General features: G+C 40.8%; 2 protein-coding genes across 12 annotated transcripts in view; one reads left to right on the top strand and one right to left on the bottom strand.

The window, feature by feature from the left end:
* Nucleotides 1-18,563, bottom strand: part of MRE11 (MRE11 double strand break repair nuclease) — a 25,371-nt gene extending 6,808 nt beyond the window's left edge. For 2 of the 7 annotated variants that reach the window (XM_076328279.1, XM_076328282.1), the window contains exons 1-14: nucleotides 18,413-18,488; nucleotides 17,736-17,850; nucleotides 17,091-17,223; nucleotides 16,014-16,174; nucleotides 15,294-15,381; nucleotides 14,232-14,373; nucleotides 12,393-12,507; nucleotides 10,543-10,728; nucleotides 9,925-10,096; nucleotides 9,114-9,194; nucleotides 8,440-8,566; nucleotides 6,420-6,520; nucleotides 3,775-3,948; nucleotides 838-900 (exon numbers count right to left, since the gene is read on the bottom strand). In XM_076328279.1, coding sequence (XP_076184394.1) covers nucleotides 838-900; nucleotides 3,775-3,948; nucleotides 6,420-6,520; nucleotides 8,440-8,566; nucleotides 9,114-9,194; nucleotides 9,925-10,096; nucleotides 10,543-10,728; nucleotides 12,393-12,507; nucleotides 14,232-14,373; nucleotides 15,294-15,381; nucleotides 16,014-16,174; nucleotides 17,091-17,223; nucleotides 17,736-17,755 — 1,563 coding nt within the window. In that variant the 5' untranslated portion in view covers nucleotides 17,756-17,850; nucleotides 18,413-18,488. Of the gene's footprint in view, nucleotides 1-837; nucleotides 901-3,774; nucleotides 3,949-6,419; nucleotides 6,521-8,439; nucleotides 8,567-9,113; nucleotides 9,195-9,924; nucleotides 10,097-10,542; nucleotides 10,729-12,392; nucleotides 12,508-14,231; nucleotides 14,374-15,293; nucleotides 15,382-16,013; nucleotides 16,175-17,090; nucleotides 17,224-17,735; nucleotides 17,851-17,948; nucleotides 17,970-18,412; nucleotides 18,489-18,542 lie in introns of those variants that run through there. The other 5 variants (XM_076328280.1, XM_076328281.1, XM_076328283.1 and 2 more) reach the window with 5 other exon arrangements.
* Nucleotides 18,157-21,498, top strand: ANKRD49 (ankyrin repeat domain 49). Of its 5 annotated transcripts, none has more exons than XM_076328292.1 (3): nucleotides 18,157-18,234; nucleotides 19,428-19,698; nucleotides 20,536-21,498. In XM_076328292.1, the coding sequence occupies exons 2-3, from the start codon at nucleotides 19,441-19,443 to the stop codon at nucleotides 20,992-20,994; spliced, it is 717 nt and encodes a 238-aa protein (XP_076184407.1). In that variant the 5' UTR covers nucleotides 18,157-18,234; nucleotides 19,428-19,440; the 3' UTR covers nucleotides 20,995-21,498. The 5 variants fall into 5 exon arrangements, with proteins under 5 accessions (XP_076184407.1, XP_076184401.1, XP_076184402.1 ...); XM_076328286.1 differs by lacking the exon at nucleotides 18,157-18,234 and adding an exon at nucleotides 18,657-18,719; XM_076328287.1 differs by lacking the exon at nucleotides 18,157-18,234 and adding an exon at nucleotides 18,724-18,752.

Below are 21,498 nucleotides of genomic sequence, written 5' to 3'. Positions count from 1 at the left end.
AAGTCTGTCAAAAAGCAGGGACAGTATTTAGTCTATTTAATTTAGATGTGTACATATAAAGTAGTTAGCTAAGCTCTGATAACAGAATGGAGCTAGTTAATATTGTCAGTGGAGTTTGGTGAACAGTTCAGGTTATCCTATGTCAGCTGTGTACATCTGCTCCGAGGAAGCACCCTCTGGGCTCCATTGACTTGATCTTCATTGATGACAGTGGGTGCTTAAGACAACTAGTTCACATGAAGATAGCTCAGACTAGGAGAACTGAATCTCACCCCAGGTGTCACTTTTCTCAAAATTTCATTCCCATCCCACATAGCTTGCAAAGACAAAGGAGCACCAATGCTGTCAGTGGTTGGCAATTCTCTTTGGAAAGACATACGCAATCTAGATATGAATTTCTGGGAGATCTAAGACTCTTAAGATCAAGATTGCTGATGAGGACAATAGTACCTAAAGGTTTACCAATAATACCAATTTGTTCCAGTAATATCACTCAATACAGCCCATCCACACGTCCACTGGTGATGGGATCGCAAATAGTTTAAACTGACAGATCTCTGAAGGTCACCTGCCTGGTCTAACTTCAGTTCAAAGCAAGAACAACTGAACATTCAGGTTCACAGATTTGCACAAGAAAAGAGATCTCAAAAGCCAAATTGAGTAGTAGCTTAGGCACTTCTTATACCAAGGACGATTTTAAAAAGACTTACTAATCTTCCCTAGGCAGACAGGCACTTTTTGGCAAGGACAATGTTGAAGTATTGCTAAGTGACTTCATTCATATGCAGAAGTCACCATTCCATTCTTCAGCCTATGTTCAAAATTCAAAGGAGTTACCTCACGAACTTCCTCATCCTCTTCTTCGGTATTCTTTTTTCTACTCTCCCTGAATTTTCGCACCTGAATAATAAAAAAAAAAAAAAAAAAGAGTTCCCATCAAAATAACAGTTCATTTCATACAATAATCAAAACACAGTAAGTGAGAAGTCTTGATCACTTAATTATTAAGTCAAGCTCATGTGAGAGGCAAAGAAGAGTGCAAGAATAACTGAACAGTTTGTTTAGAGCCTTTTCATGTTGTCCTACAGTTTAAGAATCTCACATTCTATTAATAACTGGAGCTACATCACTGGGGAGAAAAAAGCTTGGGACATGATGAAAAGTAGGAGATACTATGTTCAAGAGAAGGAGAGTATATGTAATTTGACAATAAGGGACAGCGAAATATGAACACCAGCAAGTGCTCAAGCCTCACCGCCTAAGTTGCAGAAGGCAAAAGCAGGTTCTGGGAGAATGAAGAGCTGCCCACTGTAGGAGAAGATCAGGTTTGAGACCATCTAAGGAACCTGAAGGTGCACAAGTCCATGGGACCTGATGAGATGCAACCGCGGGTCCTGAGGGAACTGGCAGATGAAGTTGCTAAGCTGCTATCCATTGTATTTGAGAAGTGGCAGTCCGGTGAAGTTCCCACTGACTGGAAAAGGGGAAACAATCCCCATTTTTAAAAAGGGAAAAAAGGAAGATGCGGGGAACTACAGGCGAGTCATTCTTGCCTCTGTGCCTGGCAAGATCATGGAGCAGTTCTTCCTGGAAACTATGGTAAGGCACGTGATAAATAAGGAGGCGACTGGTGACAGCCAATATGGCTTCACTTAAGGGCAAATCGTGCCTGACAAGTTTGGTGGCCTTCTACAACGGGGTTACAGCATTGGTGGATAAGGGAAGAGCAACTGACGTCATCTACCTGGACTTGTGCAAAGCATTTGACGCTGTCCCACACGACATCCTTGTCTCTAAATTGGAGAGACATGGATTTGACGGATGGACCACCCGGTGGATAAGGAATTGGCTGGATGGTCGCACTCAAAGCGTTGCAGTCAATGGCTCGATGTCCAAGTGGAGACCAGTGATGAGTGGCTTTCCTCAGGGGTCGGTATTGGGACTGGCGCTGTTTAACATCTTTGCTGGCAACACGGACAGTGGGATCGAGTGCACCCTCAGCAAGTCTGCCGATGACACCAAGCTGTGTGGTGCGGTCGACACACTGGAAGGAAGGGATGCCATCCAGAGGGACCTTGACAGGCTCGAGAGGCAGGCCCGTGCGAACCTCATGAAGTTCAAGAAGGCCAAGTGCAAGGTCCTGCACATGGGTCTGAGCAATCCCAAGCACAAATACAGGCTGGGCAGAGAATGCATTGAGAGCAGCCCTGAGGAGAAAGACTTGGGGGTGTTGGTTGATGACAAGTTCAACATGACCTGTCAACGTGTGCTCACAGCCCAGAAAGCCAAACGTATCCTGGGCTGAATCCAAAGAAGCATGGCCAGCAGGTCGAGGGAGGTGATTCTAGAAGCCCCTCTACTCCACTCTCATGAGACCCCACCTGGAGTACTGCATTCAGCTCTGGCGCCCCCAACATAAGAAGGACACGGACCTGTTACAGCAGGTCCAAAGGAGGGCCATGAAGATGATCAGAGGGCTGGAGCACCTCTCCTACAAAGACAGGCTGAGAGAGTTGGGGTTGTTCAGCCTGGAGAAGAGAAGACTCCCGGGAGACCTTATAGCAGCCTTCCAGTACCTGAAGGGGGCCTACAAGAAAGCTGGAGAGGGACTTTTTACACGGGCATGTAGTGATAGGATAAGGGGTAATGGCTTTAAACTGAAAGAGGGTAGATTGAGATTAGAGATAAGGAAGAAATGCTTCACTATGAGGATGGTGAGGCACTGGAACAGGTTGCCCAGAGAAGTTGTGGATGTGTTTGATTGTGAACACCACTGGAAGTGTTCAAGGCCAGGTTGGATGGGGCTTTGAGCAACCTGGTCTAGTGGAAGGTGTCCCTGCCTATAAGGGGGTTGGACCTAGATGATCTTTAAGGTCCCTTCCAAACCAAACCATTCTATGATGATTCTATGATTAACTGGAAAAGAAGGGGTAGAGATGAAGAAGCAAGATAGAAAACGATATTGAGAAGAGATAAACGTTGCAATACATGTACAACTAAGATCAACTTGTCAAGTATGGAAAAAGATATGATGGGTGAGGGGGAAAGAAGATATTAGTCCAAAAGACAAACACACACACACACCCCCCAAAAGTGGCACAGAAAACCTGCAGGCACTATTGTTTATGCTCTCTTTCAACCCCTTATGAATTAAAGCAATCAGCAAAAAAACAGGTAGGTGCAACCTTCGTCCCCCCACCAAATTATTCTTTACACAGTGCACAGTTAAGCCGCAGAACAACTTGTCCTACAATGCTTGACTATTACAACTGAATACATGGGCTCATGTGGAAGCTCAACAAGTTGACAGAGAAGTCTACTAAGGGTTACTAGGTACACATAAACCAGGTTTGTCTCCCGGAAAGCCTAAGCCGCAAGCAGTTAGAAGCTAGTAGAGCACCTGAAGGATAAGTTTCCTTTACGCTTGCCCTGTTCTTGCACTCTTCCCTAAGCCAATATGAAAAAGCTAAGAAGAGATTATATCTACCATCTTTCTCACAGTGTATATATATAGTTCTCCATATATTAGAGTGACAGATCTTTTCTATGCATGCGTGTGCAAATAAAGTGAGAATCAGTATAAGCATACCTAAATCCCATTTTCAGTACAAGCTTTTAAACTATGTATTTGAAACTTCATCACCGTATTTATTAATTCCAGAAAATGACTAGAGGCAAGTGTTGCACATGCTCCACACACTGGCAAATCTATTAAACCAGGTTTGAGCACTGTTTTTTCTACTATCTAAGGAATTAACATTAACGGAATATTACCTCCTCATCTATTTTTTCTTCCTCTGCATCAGTGCGACGCTCCTTAAGAAACCTCTGTGTTTTTTCTAGTTGAAATTTCACCAACTCTTCTATGGCATCTTTCTCCTCTTTGTCCACAAACTCCTGCACTGCTTCTCCCATTCCTCTTTCAGTTAGAAGTGAAAGCTGTACTTTCTTTATAATTGGGGAAAACATTTTGTTAAGAAGCATCTGCCGTCAAAGAAAGTGAGTAATATTCCTGCTGTTTCAGATAAATATTACATTAAGTTGGTTCCAAAAACAGTAACATGCACTGAAGATTAAGTGCAATAATAATTGCAACATGTTACTTGTTATAATACAGTTACAACCCTTTTGCTACTAGAATGTTACACCTACTTAACAGAGTATTTTCCAGACTCAAAGAAAAAAGTTTCATAAACAGTAAAGAAACTACAGTGCTAGTCATATCTGAAATAATTTGTCTGAAATGTATTGCTGAGAGAGGAGAGAAGGTAAACTGTATTCTTTCCTAGTTCCCCTCCCTTTTTTAAATTAAAGTTACAATCAACTTGCAGAGACATAAAAAAGCTATTAAAAACAGGCCCTGAATTATTACAGATGCTAAATTACTTAGTTTTATTGTAAAATTCTAACATTAAAAAATGGCAGTTACAGAGCAGGGCAAATTATTATTATGAAGCATTAAGAGCTATTAAGCAGAAGTCTACTCTATTGAAATACAATTCTGTAAATAGCAATAGTTCTCACATGTTCATCAAGTGAGATGATATTCATCAACATATTCTACATTAAGATATTACTACAGCCACTAATGAGTAAAAGTAGTAGATGCTACTGGTGGTGTTTCACAGCCATTCTCTTCTCTAGCCTCCTTCCCAATACAGTAAGAAAAGACATTCTGAGAACGAAACCCCCATATGGACAGTAACGTTTAAATAGCAGCCTCTTTTGTCTGCAAACTACAGCACAGATAATTTCTTAGTAATAAGCATTACATATGCTTATTAATGATTTTTAGTCTTTCCAGGTGTCCTTTAGGAACTGTTTTGAGGGTTGCATCAGAAGCATAAAACCTCCCCTGAAATAATGCTGCGCAGAGGAATAAATTTTACAGCTATTATAAAATAAGAAGTTTAAAAAAAAAAAAAAAAAAAAAAAAAGCATCTCCAAAGAGTGACTGATTGTAATGATGCAGAATGTTCATGTTGACTTTCAGCAATTAAGCTTTCTTCCAAAGCAAAAAAACCAGAAAGCTTGCTAAAGAGACAAATAGCAGTGGTTTTAACTCCCAGGCCTCAGCTTACCAGCAACACTGGAACTGAACAGAGTCTGTACTTGTGAGACATTTTCGGTCTAACATTTTTTGAACATCCAGCTACAGCCCTGTGCCACCTCAGGGTCCAAGTACTCTTTTGTTTCCCTAATCAGACAAGATCAGGTGTCTAGTAAAGCCTGAAGCACAAGCTATCTTAACACAATGTATAAGATCCCTATCATCATTTTGGGGCACAATACGCTTTCCCCCCGCCCCTCTTTCTTTCATTACCAGTGTTAACTTAAAACATATTATCCCCCTACTGCAAGCCTTCCCAGAACATCAACAGATTCTTTCAAGTCTTTACAGATATTGAGCTGCTGAAGCAGTCCTCAAATGCAGGGACCAGTAACTGAGCTGTTTATACAAGAACATACAAACAAGTTGGGAAGATGGTGTAACAGGGACAACTTTGCAAAATAAGGGAGGAAAAGAGATTAAAAGAAAAATTCATTTTTCATAGAATAATACAGTGCCCTGTCTTTGACACTGCTATCCTTTCTCATGGGATTTAGGGGTGGCATACATTTGAAGTACCTACTTCTGAACTAATCACCCTGGGTTCCCTATCATATCCAGAAGGCAAATAGCCCTTCCAGGGCATGATTTATGCTGTCCTAATACTGACACCTAACATGTGTCTAAGGTTAGGCAAGATGATATAATTTGGGGGATCTTTACCTCTTATGCTTGATCATCTAGATCAAGCATTTGGGCATCTGACTCACTGATTATTATTTTTTACCTCTGAGACGTTACTGCACTGGTGTTGGGAAAAGGAAACAAATCAGGTTTAATGAAAGGGTAGGGAGAAAGCAAACTATTGGGGGGCTTTCTTCCTCCTTCCTCCTCTGCTTTAAATATAATGTGGAATTGCACTATGTCTGAGGACAAAAATATACTGCAAAGTAACAAGTTACTCCAAGTCAGCTGGTAATAGTAAATGGTACAGTCAGTCTCACGTTGACCCTATAGTAAATTAAGGTAGCTTCTCACTCAGAGCATGCTGCCTCACATTTTCCTCCTGTAAGAACATGACACATCATTTAGTACAGGGCAGACACTGCAAGTTCACATGAAGAGTTATCCTAATGTTCTCAAACCAGCATGTGTTCACATACCCTATACAACCTATATACAACAGTTACTTGTTAACCTAAGACATATACTTCATACAGGAATTCACATACAGTTACATAGGAAATAAATTCACTTCCTGGTGAATGTCAGAGTCTTTTCAGGGCACACTACTTCCATCAAGAAAGCAAAACAAGATTAAAAGATTATATTCCATTAAAAAAAAAAATCATAAGAGGTAGAAAGATACCTTCTCTGCTGTCTGAAAATACTGCTTTACAAGGTCTTCCACCCTCAGTGTCATCCCCTCAGAAGCAGGTCTAACCAGTTTTCCAAAATTAAGGTCACTGTCTAGAACAGAAAAGCACAGTGGCACTGTCACCCACGTTTGCAGCTTTTAATTATTATCATCCCGCTGACAGTAATAGGAAAAAAGATTAATATAGGCCTTTTAAGAATTGTGGTCCCTTTTATATGTAAAGGTTTTTTGTTCTAACTATATAGGCTATTGTCTGGAAACACAGGTATACATAACGGATGCAACAATTGTACAAGACAACTCCACCTCTAGCTAGGTTAGAAGTGTTCTTCTAACTATCAAATGTCTGGAATTATAAACTGAACACTATGTCCTGAAGGTTATTATAACTGAACTCTAGAAGATCACAAATGGAAGAAAATCAAAGGACCCATCAAAGCACAAGGGTTTTTTTTTTTTCTAAGTAACTCTGTTACTAAAGAAGACATTTTCCTCCAAAGCACGCTGACTGATTTTCAGTAGAAAATGTTCATAGCTCATTAAGGCTGGCCCCCATTCTCGGGCAGCAAGGTAGGAATGACAGAAGAATGAAAGGGATAATCAACTGAGGTTACCACATACCACGCAAAGTCATATAAAGTGACTACAGGCTGCTTCCAGACATCTGCCACATGCAAGCACAAAACATTGTTTTGCTAGCCTTGTTATATAAGCAGTTATGACAAAAGAAACAACAACTTCTGAACTCATGAAGTCTTAACAACACCTGTACTGAACTATAGCATAAGGTGCACATGTAGTGAAAATTTTGACTGCTTTATTAGCCACCTCCCTTAAGGAAGGTGTATACCTCATATACCTGTATACCTCACCTAGAGGGTATCTAATAAAGCAATGCAAAGAACCATGGTATTCTTTTTACATTCCCTTCCTGAAGCTGAGATGCACGTTAAGTAGGAAAATTAAAATGTATTGATGAAGCATGGTGGCAGATGTGGTAGCTACCTTGTATTCCAAAAAGGTTAATGAGATTACACAACTATTAAAAAAACAACAAAGCAAAATAAAACAAGATCAATACAGCATAATTAAAAAAAAGACCTCACTAAAAGCAGTTTTTATTCATGAAACTTGATGTTTTGAACATTATAAAACTGACAGTGTAAGTAAAAACTGTCAATGGAATTGGAGTACTTACAATACGCTAATGTGAAATACTAAGTTCTTTAGCACAGCCTGTTCTTGTGCAAGCTGTATCTTCATTAGCGACTATTACAAATCCAGTATTTGGGCAACATCTATTAACCATTTATTAAAAATTCTAGGCACAGTGAGAAATGCTACAATAGTAACAGCTATTATTTGTTTTGCACAAATGCTTGAATAGAGACATACCTGGAACAGACAAGCCAAGAGCACCTCATACACGTGATTAATTAGGGCAAACAAAATGCTGTCGTACATTTGGACCTTCAATTTTAAAAAAAAAAAATATACAAACATCTCTCAAGCCCATCCCCTCTGTTACTATTTTAGGTATAAACAAATGAACTACTACAGCAATAAAATTAAAAAACAAAGAGAAAAAGCACAACACCCATTTCTTTTCCTGCAGAGTGCCCAAAACCAACCACCTCATTCTGAGAAGTCTCAGGAGTGAGATGTTTAATGCCTTTCACGGTAATTATCATAGAATCATGGAGTAACTCAGTCTGGTGTGGGGCTGTATGTATTACTATAAGCAACTCAATAAGGTTTGAGGCCAAAGAAAAAGGAATTATTTATGCATAACTGTCAGAAGATGCTGTGCTGAATATCAGAATTTTAGACAAACCCAGAAATAGAACAGAAATACTTGTGCAATTTATACACTTAAATGAGACTATGCATCTTTACTCCTCCTATAAGACATTAGATGGTAGACACCGAGCCTTTGCAAGTGCTGGGTAACAAAATAAAGGAAGAAGAATGAAAACCAAGGCAAGCCAATGATTCCTTCCTTTATAATTACCATCTTTCTCTTTTTGTTCACGATGCCTGAAAAAGTGTATGATGTCTTTTGGGTTAGCCACCCTATCCACGTACTTCTGGCTAAAACGATGGACACTGAATGGTTCGAAGCCACCTGTATAATCAACCTAAGAGAGGAAAGGAAAAACTTAAATATGAAACAGAGATAGAGAAGGCATACAAGTCAAGATGAGTTTGTTACCCTTCAAAGGAAAAATCAAAGTAAAAAATAAGTCAACCTAAAATTAATGCTTTACCATATTATGCAGAATAGTTAATGAATAATAATAGCTAATAATAATATTAACAGAATAGCTAATAACAGCCCAGATTCATAACTTGTTTCATTTACTAGTCTCCAGGAAAGTTTCCATAAATTAGGTTAGGAACAAACACTGGATAATATGACTTAAGAAAAACTTCTCTGTAATTAGCCACTTTTGATGCCCTTACTCAGACCAGCAGTGAAGTACACTTGCGACCAATCTCATCCTTTACCGTAGAATACTAGCTATACCACAGGTAAACAGAATCATGGTATGAAGGCGATCTATATTTGCCTGTACACAGCAAGAAATTTTATATATTATGTGTTTATACAAAAGGCATGACTTTGCTTTGAAACTTTTCACAGTGACCTTTCAAAACAAAGCAATCAAAACAACAATTTCTTACTCGTAATCTTATGAGAGGCTTCTCTGGCTGGCGCGGATTTCCCAAGCGTTCTCTTTCTGCATTGTCCAGCATCAATTCAACCTGTGACGCAGAATTAGAAATTCAGTTCCACTTTGTTCTCTTACAGATGCCTGAACCCTTCAAGTATAACTTAAAATACATCCAGCTGCAGGGGGGAACTACAAAAATAATTGTAGGATGTGTTCTCATCCCTGAACACACATAGGTACCAGTATCTAGCCAAAAGCCGTAAGAATGAATGAGAAAAAAGTCACAATGAAAGGCTTACCTTTCAGATATAGCGTAGTCCAGCAGTATCTACATCACTGATCACTCATACTATTTTACTTTATAGCCATTATCCTTTGCTAAATTTCTAGTTTCAGGGAAAAGCAGGAAGAGACTTATACAGGCCTAAGAACCAAGAGCAATTAATAAACCTGCTTAGTTACTTCTGCTACTTCACACTGCACAGCCCAGCTCTCGGTTTAGGTGCATGTATTTATGCTGGTTCCAAAGTGCACATCCAACACTGCCCCACAGTTAGGCGGGATTTTTTGTACAAGGGTTATACGGACCCCCACAAAGCAGTTCCAGCCTACTTTAATAGGTCATTCCAGTCAAGGAACCTGGAAGCCAAGGCTGCAGTGAATGTCATGGAATCAGCTTCCTATGGAAACACTGCCTAAGTCCGTCTCAAATAACATGGGGCAAGACACAAGATTTCTCATCTTCCAGTCTCAAAACCAGTCACAGCTCTCATTCCCTGTCCATACACTGTTATCCATATACTGTTAGCATTACAAGTTACCTTTTCCATGCAGAATGCTTGTATTGCCTGAGTTACTTTAGGATTGTCAGGATTAAAAAGATCTGGATGATCAGCTAGAACGATATCCTCCATGTGGAAAGTTCGCACTGTCTCTAGAGCAATCTTCTGCATTTTCATTTTTTTCCCTTTAACATGCAGCAAACCAATGTGTCTAGAAGGAGAAAGGTAACTTAATAGAAGATAAACTTAAGAGAAGTATAGTATAAAGATCTGTTTTAAATTCATGTTTACTTTTCAGGGACAAAAGTTTAAAAGCTATAGGAAGTTCTTGGATCTGTACTTCAGGGTTGGCCCTGCCAAACTTCAGTTCCATTATATTTAGGTTGTACACAGTTCCTCGTATTCCAACTTATCAGGGTGTAACTCCTCTTAGATAAGTTCCATTTGCTTCAAATGTTAAGTTTAATCCTAAGTAAAGCAAAAGTTATTCTAGGCACTGATTCCATCTACTTCATTTGTTATGTCACACTGTGAAGCTAATCCATACTATAACACAAGTCCTTTCATATTTAATAGAAGTATTTTTCCTTTCTCAACAAAACACACGAGATATATAAGGCGAGGGATAAACAAGAACAAAAAGAAAAGATCACACACTTCTTCACAGATTCTCCAGGGGACAGAGATGTCACCACTGAACTTCCTGGCTGAGAAACATAGAAACGTTGCTGTTCATTTTGTGATGGAGCTATTTTGCACTCATGTTCATGACCCCACACAACAAGATTAATAAAGTCATCTAAAAACTGCTCTGGAATGTAGTTGGTAGCCCCATGTTTGCTCCTGTTCAAGAAAAGAGAAAAATAATTAGAATGTGTACAGTCACGGGTGGGCAAGGGGGGAGTGAAGGAGGAGAAAAACATCAGTGTGATTTAAAGTGATACAGAAGCTCCAGCAAAAGTATCTGACGTACATTTCGTATCAGGTACTCGTCACTTTTCTTCCTTATGCAATTGTTTAAAGTGTTTGGTTAAACAAAAAGGCAACTTACATAGCTCGTTTTTTTCTGCTCCCCTCCTTTTATTTGGATCTCCCTTTTCTTCTTACTTGGCTTGCAAGACTTTAGGGTTTTTTCCATATAGAATCATAGAATTGTTTAGGTTGGAAAAGACCTTTAAGATCATCAAGTCCAACTGTTAACCTAGCACTGCCAAGTCCACCACTAAACCATGTCCCTAAGCACCACGTCTACACGTCTTTTAAATACCTCCAGGGATGGGGACTCAACCACTTCCCTGGGCAGCCTGGTCCAATGTTTAACCACTCCTTCACTAAAGACATTTTTCCTCATGTCCAATCTAAACCTCCCCTGGCACAACTTGAGGCCGTTTCCTCTCGTCCCATCACTTGTTACTTGGGAGAAGAGACCAACACCCACCTCGCTACAACCTCCTTTCAGGTAGCTGTAGAGAACGATGAGGTCTCCCCTGAGTCTCCTTTTCTCCAGGCTAAACAACGCCAGTTCCCTCAGCCGCTCCTCAGATGACTTGTGCTCTAGACCCTCCACCAACTTCATTGCCCTTCTTTGGACATGCTCCAGCACCTCGATGTCCTTCTTGTAGTGAGGGGCCCAAAATTGAATACAATATTTGAGGTGCAGCCCCACCAGTGCCAAGTACAGGGGGACAATCACTTCCCTAGTCCTGCTGGCCACACTATTTCTGATATAAGCCAGAAATGAATGCTTTTATAGGACCTCATGGCCTCTTTTTTTTTTTTTTTTTTTTTTTTTTTAAATGGTGGAGTAAAACCACTTAGTTAAACAGACATGGGACACACCATCCCCCATCCCTTTCCAGAAGACAGAAGAGATGGAGGAGGAGTGAGCTCCTTCAGCCTACGGGACAGAGATCAGTACACAGGGTTATCTGAGCTATATTTGTTTACTTCTGCCTCACCGTTACTTGCACATGAGGATTGCATTCCTATTCAGGAAAAATTATAAGAAAGGATTTGGAAAAGAACTCTGCCTGTTCCTACCACCACTGCTGGGAGAAGTGTGTAGGCAGAATGAACGCATGCCACCTGCCCTCTATTCAAGAGAAACTGTAAAGTATAGCAGTGCAAGTGAAGATACGGTACTTGTCAAATTATGGTTCAAACAAGGATAGAAAATACAGTATGAAGTTTAATGCTCTTTCAGCTCTAACAAGCAGACAAGACTTAATTATATGCATATTACACTACAAACTCTCCACCGCCCCTAACTATAAGAGTTTGGGAAGAGATTTCCCAACATTCCTAACTCATTTATCTCAACTCTTTTCCTTTACGATTTTTCTGTAAGAAGAGCTGTAAAACAATGCCTTCATTTGGTAAAATCTTAAGAAACCAGCTACTCACAAGAAGCACCAACTAGCATAGTTCCTTTATCAGCTATCCTTTTCACGGCAGTTTAATGAAGTAACACAGTAAGTTTAAAAGTCACCATAATTCAATACTGTTACCTATTTTGATGAATCACAAACAAGTTAAACCAACTATCTTCATCTTCCTTTGGTCTCAGCATGGTTACTTGTTTATTGACAAACATACGATACAACCTCTCATCTGGAATAGCTCCTGAAGTGGACAAAACAAAACATTAAATCATTTTTGTGTGGTAACCCAACTCTTTATTTTATAGCATTTTTATTAGCAACTCTATTAAAAAGAGCATGAAGAACACAACTTTGTGGCAAGATCAGATCTTCATTTTCATGACCTAAGAAGTCTGAGGCATGATTACAAATTTGAACAGATCAAAGTATAAATTGGCTATTTTACTAGATAGACTTCTGAAAATAAGACATTTTAAAATTAAATCTACCTTTAAATAACTGCTAAAAGCAGTTTCATTAACTACATCTGGTTTGAGACCTCTTGCCAGTTTTCTGTGCCAAACAACTGACTATGGGCAGAATTAAAAATATTAGAGGAGGTGTTTTGTTTCTTGTTAGTAAGTAAGAACTGTATTTTGTTGTAAGGTGGAGTCTAAAAACAGATACTACTGAATAGAGATGGAGTTCTTAAACATACTTTGAAATTCTCTACAAAACAAGAAATAAACCATGAATTCTGCAAAGTCTGTGCTTTCCCACACAGCAGAAAAAAGCCTGCAGTACTTCTCAACTGTTTGTCGCTGATTATTTCCTTGATGTTTTTAACAAGGAAAAAAAAAAAAAACCCAAACCGTCCATATCCAAGGTTCATGATGCATTTCAATAAAATCCCATATGGAGTTTACATATTTTGTATAAGATCAAGTGCTCTCTGAATCAGAAAAAGTCAAGAGGGTATATAATCCTGGCACAAGCTCAAAGAAACATCTCATGAACATTTTCATGCCGCAACACTAGAAAGTTGTTGTATTTCCCAGTAACGATTTTGGGTATTAAAAATTCAAATGCTTTTAGAAAACTTTTATATTGTGGTATTAGAACCCTCACTACTAACCCTTAGAACATCTAGCAAGCTTTTAAAGTATCTCATTAAACACAGGAAATCATGGCCAACTAGAACTTAACTTATAGCTATAGGAGTTGCTTGGTGTCCTGGGGGTTAAACCACGACACTTGGAAAGAAGTGTTTAAGCACTCATGACTGCACATAAAATAAGGGGAAAAATTTGAGATCTTAATAGTTAACTTCTCTAGACAGAAAGCAGTCAAACATAACCATTCTAAGTAAGAAGTGAGGGTAGAGGGGAAGGTGGAGGAGAAAATAGAAAGGAACAAACTAAAGTTGAAAACCCACCATAGAACACCTTTAAAATATTAAACTCTTCATAAGTTTCTTTAAAGAAACTGAGGTTACCTGTGACAGATGTTACTTATGAACCACTTCAGACAGACATGTCAGACATTAGGTGTCTGCTCAGACAATTTATGTTTTTAAATATAACCAAAATGGCACCTGAACATACAGTGTTTAAGTTTTACCTAAACAGGAGGAACTAAACTTAATACACAACAGTGAGAATTTAAAAGTGTGATTGCCCTGACTCGATACAGAGGCACTATCTATGGCTAACTTAAGCAGGGTTCATTTAAGACCAATAAAAGTACAGAAATAAAGTTACTGAAGGATTTATTTTAAAATAAAAAAGCAAAGAAAAGACTGTCAGCCAATGACAACGCAGCAGGAGGAGAAACCTGACACTGTCACAGAATCGATACACTTTAATTTAGCATTACTCAGACCTTCGTGTTTATTGCAGCACTGTATGTTTGTTCCAACTTAATTTAGACCTATTGAGCTTCAGTAATACATGAACAGTCTAGCTAGTCTGGCAGACTAATACTTACCCAAGCCATACAGAGCAATTTTTGTTCTACCTTTACGCAATAAAATGGGACTAATATCTATTTTCTCCACGGAAGTTGAACGTCCAAAGTGATTCAACAATCCTGCACAGCTTAAAATATCCAACGCACACAGTGCATCTGCCTGTAGAAAATATTAAGAAACAAATATAAAAACTTTGAACAGAACATTAGTCTTTAAAGTCTAAGTGAAACAGTCTCAAAAGGGAGAGAGAATCTCCTTAAGTAACTTCTGGAGTTGAAAAACCCCACCACATATATTAGCTTTTTTTTTTTAGTACTCACGGGTACAGAAGCAAATCGCTTTTCCTTACAAGTCTTGCTTCATTTGAACATGAAATTACACATTAAATCATTCAGAAAAACAAAACCAAAAAAAACCCCAAACAGCCAAAGTCTCTAAGCTACTCCAGAAAATTATCGAGTTAAGCTAACTACTTCACAGTAGGTCCAAAGTTAAACTTCTGTTGTTAAAACACTCATCTCCATGATACACTATTTAATATAAAATGCAAACCTATTAATTCAACACATGTGCTTTGCTTTTTAAATGTCCTTTTCCTGCTTACTTTTAGTTGTTGATTTTTAAACTAGCATTTTATCATTAAATCAGATTATCTTCCTTGAAAATCTAAGATGCATATCAATTGCATATGCAGAAGTCAAAGTATCAAAATTCTCCTTCTTTAAGAAAAAAGCTTTCAGTCTCTACAGATAGAATTTGTTTTAGAAACTTTCTGAAAGGCTGCAATTTCTTGTCATGAAAAGTGATTCGGTTCTCAATGACAGAAATCTATGTAAATTAGGAATTTAAACATAGTTCATATGGATCCCTTAACTTCTTTCCATTCTCTTTTTTAATGTCACACTTGACTTGTCACTAATTAACAAAATTCCAAAAGATATACAAAATACTTAAATGAAGAGTGGAACAACTGACTAAAACTAGCCTGATCTCCAAGAACTGTATTTCTATACAAGTGTCTATTTCTATAGTATTATTTTTGTAATACAACAGTATAGTACAATTATGATAATAATTACCCCCGTGGGATCATCATGATTGCCATGAATACTAAAAATTGGAATAGAAATGTTGAGATTTTCATCCTGATAATTCACCCATGGAAACCTGAACAAGAAGAGGAAAAAAAAAGTTAAACTACACCTGCGAATTTGTGGACAATTCCCAACATTGTCTTCAAATTAACGTCATCACAAATACATCATCACAGCAGCACAAATGAGTACTAAGTGGCTATGAATAAGCTAAAGCTGCACAGCGTAAGAAGATTCTTACTCATGGACTGGAATGGCACTTCCCACTGGGAACAGGGTAGCAAAAAGATCCTGTTTTTTAGAGCAAGCCTATGAAAAGAATTGTACAACATCTTTGTGTGGTACGTGCAAGAGCAGTGGACTGGGCTGTGCAACCTTGCAAACACACAAAGAACTGCTGATTTTACCACAGCAATTCATGTAAATTGGTTTACTTGCATTGTACTTGCAGGATAGAAACTGTATATTACATAAATGTATCAAATGTCACAACACATTCAGAAATTTCTCAAAAAATTGTGTGCATTCCTCTGTAGACTTAGATTATAAAAGATGATAGGTGAAGTCATCCTGTAAACTGTCCCACACAAAGAGGCCTAAAACTTCAAGGTTCCAATCACGGAGGATATAAATCATAAAAATCACAACACGTTCACCCAATACACAAACCAAACCTTACACCATAATTTATAGGAACATACTTACTTGCTACAATGAAAATTAACTGCCTGATCACTCAAAATTTCAAACTGAACAGGACGATCGCCCATGCAGTATTTTCTTAGTGACTCCAAACAAGAGTGTACTGTTTTTCTGGAAGGTTTATTTTCATGAAAAAGGTCCCCACCTAATAAAATAAAGTCCACCTGTATGTAACAAAAAGCTCTATTATTTTAATAAAACATTTTGTATTCCCTTGAAAGACTTCTAAGCAAATTGTTTAAATTATTTCTTCTAAGGAGTTCCACATATCTCCTCATATCTCATAGGTAAAACGAGCTGGTAGTTCCAGACACGGTATTTAATTTCCTCATGAAACAAACATTAACTAAATTATTCATTAAAACAAAACCAAACCCAGAAAGACCCATTAGTGAAGAGCTACAGGAGAAAACAACTGATAGTGTTGAAAAAAAAAAACAAAACAGTGAAGTGTTTTAATAAGGGTCTCCAGATTGGCTCCTGAACATTGTCATTGACAGGCATGAAGAGACACATCATCGTTTCATTGCTGTGGCACCTAAGTGGGAAGAAATCAGTAGCTATCGCCACATTACTTTGAGAAGGTACTAGCTGCAGTTTCTGTATATATCTAGCTTTTGAAAAAGCGTTAGGAAAAAAAAAATCATCTTCTTCAAAATTACAAATAATTTGACTTAGAAACATTCAATCCTTAAAACCAGAAACAACACTTTAAAAGTTTCTAACTTTTTTTCCTACTTTCTGAGTTGTCTGAAGACTTTCTATCATTACCCCTCACTTTCCCCAATTATTTTCCCTTCTTGCAGTGACAAATCCTCTCTAAATACCACTGGAACTGGTGCAGGCAATCTGAAAACACCGTTAATGCAACCAGGGTCATAATTTATGAGTGCTCTCACAAAGGAATAGACATTCCTTTTACTAAAACAGAAATGTAACTGGTTGCAATAAATAGTTTAGTTCAGTCATTTAATTTGATATTACTAAAGATTGCACCAGGACTAAGCTTTATAGCTTCTGGCAGGTTGGAACGTATTTTCCACAGTCTCACTCCTTCGCTTTCCAAAAAGCAGTACTTACTTCATTTTTTTGAGCATGGTCCAGAATTTCATTAAGAGTTACAAATGTATCATTTCCACGCACTGGATCCTTCTCCAAATAGCCAAGATGAATATCAGTAGCAATAAGTATTTTAAAGGTATCTTCATCATCCCTGAATAAGACAGGAAAACTTGCGTTAGAGAGCAAAATACTTAAGAATTTCAACACAGACTTTATTAAGGTAAGCTGTTCTGTCCAAAGTCATTAAATACAGAGGAGATTTGTTATAAAACTCTATCTAAATATCATTCCTGTAACATTCTCAAAACAGTTCACTACTTTCATTGCAAATAGCACTTCACCAAACCAATCAGTTTGCAGATTTGGTTATCCCAATCAGCCTACTCTAGTAAAGGGCTGCAACCATCTCTCTGAAGTATCTAATGAAAAACTAAAGAATCCTTTGTATGTTTTCTGCCTTTCAAAAGACTTGGTGAACAAACATTCCATTTCTCTCTTTGCACTGGTAATCTACATCTATATGAAAGCAAGTACAACGATCATAAGGACCTGAGGGAAAACACAAAAGATGATCCGAGTTTTTCTCAACTCATTCCAAACACACAAAAGACTTGCTATCTGATACGACAGAACTGCACGGAGCTGCAGACAACAGGAGCTTACTGTGAGTTGATGGTACTCATCTTCGTGCCAAGGCTCCTCACAAAAAGGCTCTGGACACAGCTTAGTAAGTCAGGTCAGGAACTCAGCTTCTGTCGTCATAGGTGCTACGTAAAGCCTGAGAGACAAAAATAGAAATGAATTAGAATGAAGGGCACAGTGAGCTGAACGATCAGTTACCCAGTCTTCTACTGGCGATTATTGCTTGCAAAAAACCTCAGGATAAGGGAAGATCCGTGTTTGGTTTAACCACTGACTACTGCACAAGCCGCAGGGCCACCCCGTGGGGCGTCGCCAGCCCTCTCACACCGCCCGCGCGGGAACGGAGCGCCGCTCCTCACGCCCCCCTCCCCGGCAAGGCCAGCCGGAGGCGTGGAAGGAACGTGCAGCTTCACGGGAACGGCCGCAAAACGCGACTGGGCAGGAGGCAGGGCGGATGGGCACGGCGGCACCGGGCCCCCGGGACGAGCACGACCGCTATCGGGTTCAGCATCGGCGCACGGTAACGGCGGCAGCAACCGGCCCGCTCCCCCTCAGGAGCGCGGGGCAGCAGCCAGCGCACGAAGCGCACCGGGGCGCTGCCCTGCGCAGAACGGAGGGCGGCGGGGGAAGCCGGAATCCTCCACCGGGGGCCCGCGGCTAAGTAGAAGCTGACGCCCGGAGCCCGGGGCGGCCCTCACCTCGCGGCCTAGCGCGACCGCCCGCCACCGCGCAGCGTTTCCATGGCGCCGAGAAGGGCGGGGCCCGCCGCCGCGCCCCACGCGCCGCTCTCGCGAGAGCCGCCCGCTCAAAGCGCGCGCGCTCGCTCACCGCCTCTCCCGCGGGACCGCCGCGGTTGGTCAGCCGGGGGCCGATCCCGGCAACCGCTGGCGTCACGTCCGCTGGCGGGCGCGGGCCGGAAGGACTCCTTGGGCGGGCGGGTGGGCGGCCGGCCCCGCCCCGGCGGGCGGCCCCGCCCCCGGAGCGCTCCGTTGGTGGCGGCAGCAGGTGCGTTCGCGCGTGCGGCGGGTCGCGAGCGAAGCTAAGCGGGGTCGGGCGGGCGGCGAGCGCGGATGGGAGACCGGAGGGACGGCGTGTGCTGGGGCCGGCCGCCGGCAGCGAGCCCGGCTGCCTGCGGGCGGGGCCGGGGAAGCGGGGGGTGCTGGGGGTGCTGCCGGCCCCAGCCTCGGGGGCGGGCTCCTGCTGGGCGCCGGCGGCGCCGGGGTGGGCGTTGAGGCCCTCCCGCGGTGGTGTGGCCCCCGCGGAGGGGAGCGAGGCCGGTGCTCCCTGGCCGGGCCGGGCCCGCCCGGCCCTCGCTCGGGGCCTGAGGGGAAAGGGAGGGCAGCGAGGAGCGCCGGGGGGGGAGGGGGCAGAAACACTGCTTTAAAGTCCAGTATTTTCTCCAAATCTTTTGTTTATGAAGTGTGTGGTGTTTCGAGTGCGCCCTACAAAACACCCGCTCAGTCTGGCTCTGCGGGTCTGAGGGTGCTGCCGTTCCTAGACAAGGCAGTGTTTTTCTTGCATGGGTATTAACTGGGGATTCTGGCAGAGCTGGCAAAGCCCGATTTAGCGGAGGAACGTTGAGTTTGCTCTCGAGTTTTGCTGTTCGTGGCGCTGCTGATGTCTGCGTCATCCATCGGGTGTTTTTATTGGCAATTAGTGCACAGATAACAGTAAAAGTTATTATAAATATCGTTGTATATCTGCTACTGACAGATGCTAACTGAAAATGAGTAAAGACAAACAAATCGATGAAGAAGATGATGACAGCGAGCAGTTCGAAGACTTTATGGAGAATTTTAACCAACTTGAACTGCTGGAGACGCACAGGCATTTGATTCCTGTAGGAACTCAGAGCTGCTGGTCAGGACAGTCTGATGATGACGATGATGAACAAGAAAGAAGTGAGGAATGGTACGAAATGCAAGAAAAAAAAATGGAAAAAAATCCAGAGAAATTGCTACTCTGGGCAGCTGAAAACAATCGGGTAAGGCATTTATTCTGTTCATACATATCACTGACAAAGAGTGTTATTTTGAGGAGATATCTACAGTTTCATCCACAAACAAAAATTTACCTACGCTTTCCTTTCTCTCTCTGAACTATTTTGATCCGGTTTTGCAAGCCACTGTATGTAAAACATCTCCCTTTTGTAGCCCACACACTAAAATATGTCTGGATCCATTAGCTTTCAGAACAAAAGCTTTGACTGTAGTTCAAAGTTAAAGTAACAGCACTCTTCTTAAACTTCGATAGACTGAAAGCATGCCAGGCTCTTTCTTCATGGCAAGGTAGCCTTTTAACTGGGGTGGAAGAGGGTGCGTCTGAAACTTTGTCTTCTCAAAAGCTCCATGTGCAGATAATGGGTGACTGTTTTCCTATCTTTTTATGGGGGGGGGGGAAAAAAAGCTTTTTATTCTTGAAAGTGAGGGAGAGATGACCACGTAGCTTATTACACCCTCATGTACATTTATTTTCATTAGTTGCCTTTCTTACACGCACAAGCTCCATCTACAGTCCTGTGGAGGTACTTACGTCTTCACAGTGAATGGGGAGAAGGTGTAAGGTAAAGGTACTCCTAAGGCATTGCAACTAATGCTCATGTTGTATCTCTTTAAAAACAAAACAAAAAAACCGACCCAAAACAAAAAAAACCACAAAAAAATCCCACCCCAGTAACAGTAACTGGTTTTGTTTTAAAATTTCTTGTTGCACTTAAGCCTTTCTGAGACTGACAGAAATTGCTTTTCCATAAAACTTCAGAACAGTAAAAGCCATACATCTTGTTTGCAGTTTTGTATTAAATTACCTGTTTCCTATTTAGCTGAGTACAGTGAAGAGGCTCCTTTCCGAAAAGCTGGCTCCAGTTAATGCTCGTGATGAAGATGAGTACACTCCTCTCCACCGAGCTGCCTACAGCGGGCACTTGGACATTGCACATGAATTGGTTGCCCAAGGGGCAGACGTTCACGCGCAGACAGTGGACGGCTGGACGCCTCTGCACAGCGCCTGTAAGTGGAACAATACCAAAATGGCCGCGTTCTTACTTCAGCAGGGTGCAGACATCAACGCGCAGACAAATGGCTTGCTGACACCGTTGCATATTGCTGCAGGAAACAAAAACAGTAGAGAAACCCTTGAACTCTTGCTGATGAATCGCTACGTGAAACCAGACCTGAAAAACAACTTGGATGAAACGGCCCTTGACATTGCTAGGAGGACTGATATATATCACTACCTTTTTGAAATAGTAGAAGACTGCATAAATGCTGTGTCCCCTTAAAAGTTGTGGTTAAGCTTGTGAATGTGAGGTTTGCTGCCCCTCCTTTGTGTTCTGCATGCTCATCAGTGGTGGTCGGTCCCTTTGCAACAAGGTTTTCATTTAAGATACTTTAGTATTCTCCTCAGGCAAAACATCACTTCTTGCAACTCAGCTCAGTGGTCTCGCTCATACTTTGACGCGTTACTGCTGTTACGCAAGGTATTCAGAAAGTCTCGGTAATTTCAGTGAGTCTCCATTTAATTAGTGCAAATTTGGAGGGGCTTTTGTAATTGCTCTGCACTGTCAAAGCAGGAGGGAAAACTGGAATATTTACTTGATGTGAAAGAGTTCTGGCTTGGTTATGCAGAGTTTATTACAGCTCACTTGAAAATTATTTTTTGAGAAATTTAACTTTTTTTAAAACTGCATGAAAGCTCAGAATGAATGTAACTTATTTGGGTGATACACAAAATGTTTAGTGATCCTGGTGTAAGGCTTATTATAAAATAAAATATTTAACCCTAA

The sequence above is a fragment of the Aptenodytes patagonicus genome, chromosome 1 (genome assembly GCF_965638725.1).
Source record: "Aptenodytes patagonicus chromosome 1, bAptPat1.pri.cur, whole genome shotgun sequence".
NCBI lineage: Eukaryota > Metazoa > Chordata > Aves > Sphenisciformes > Spheniscidae > Aptenodytes > Aptenodytes patagonicus.
Note: the sequence above shows the minus strand (reverse complement) of the source record. Positions and strands in the feature narration are given on the sequence as shown.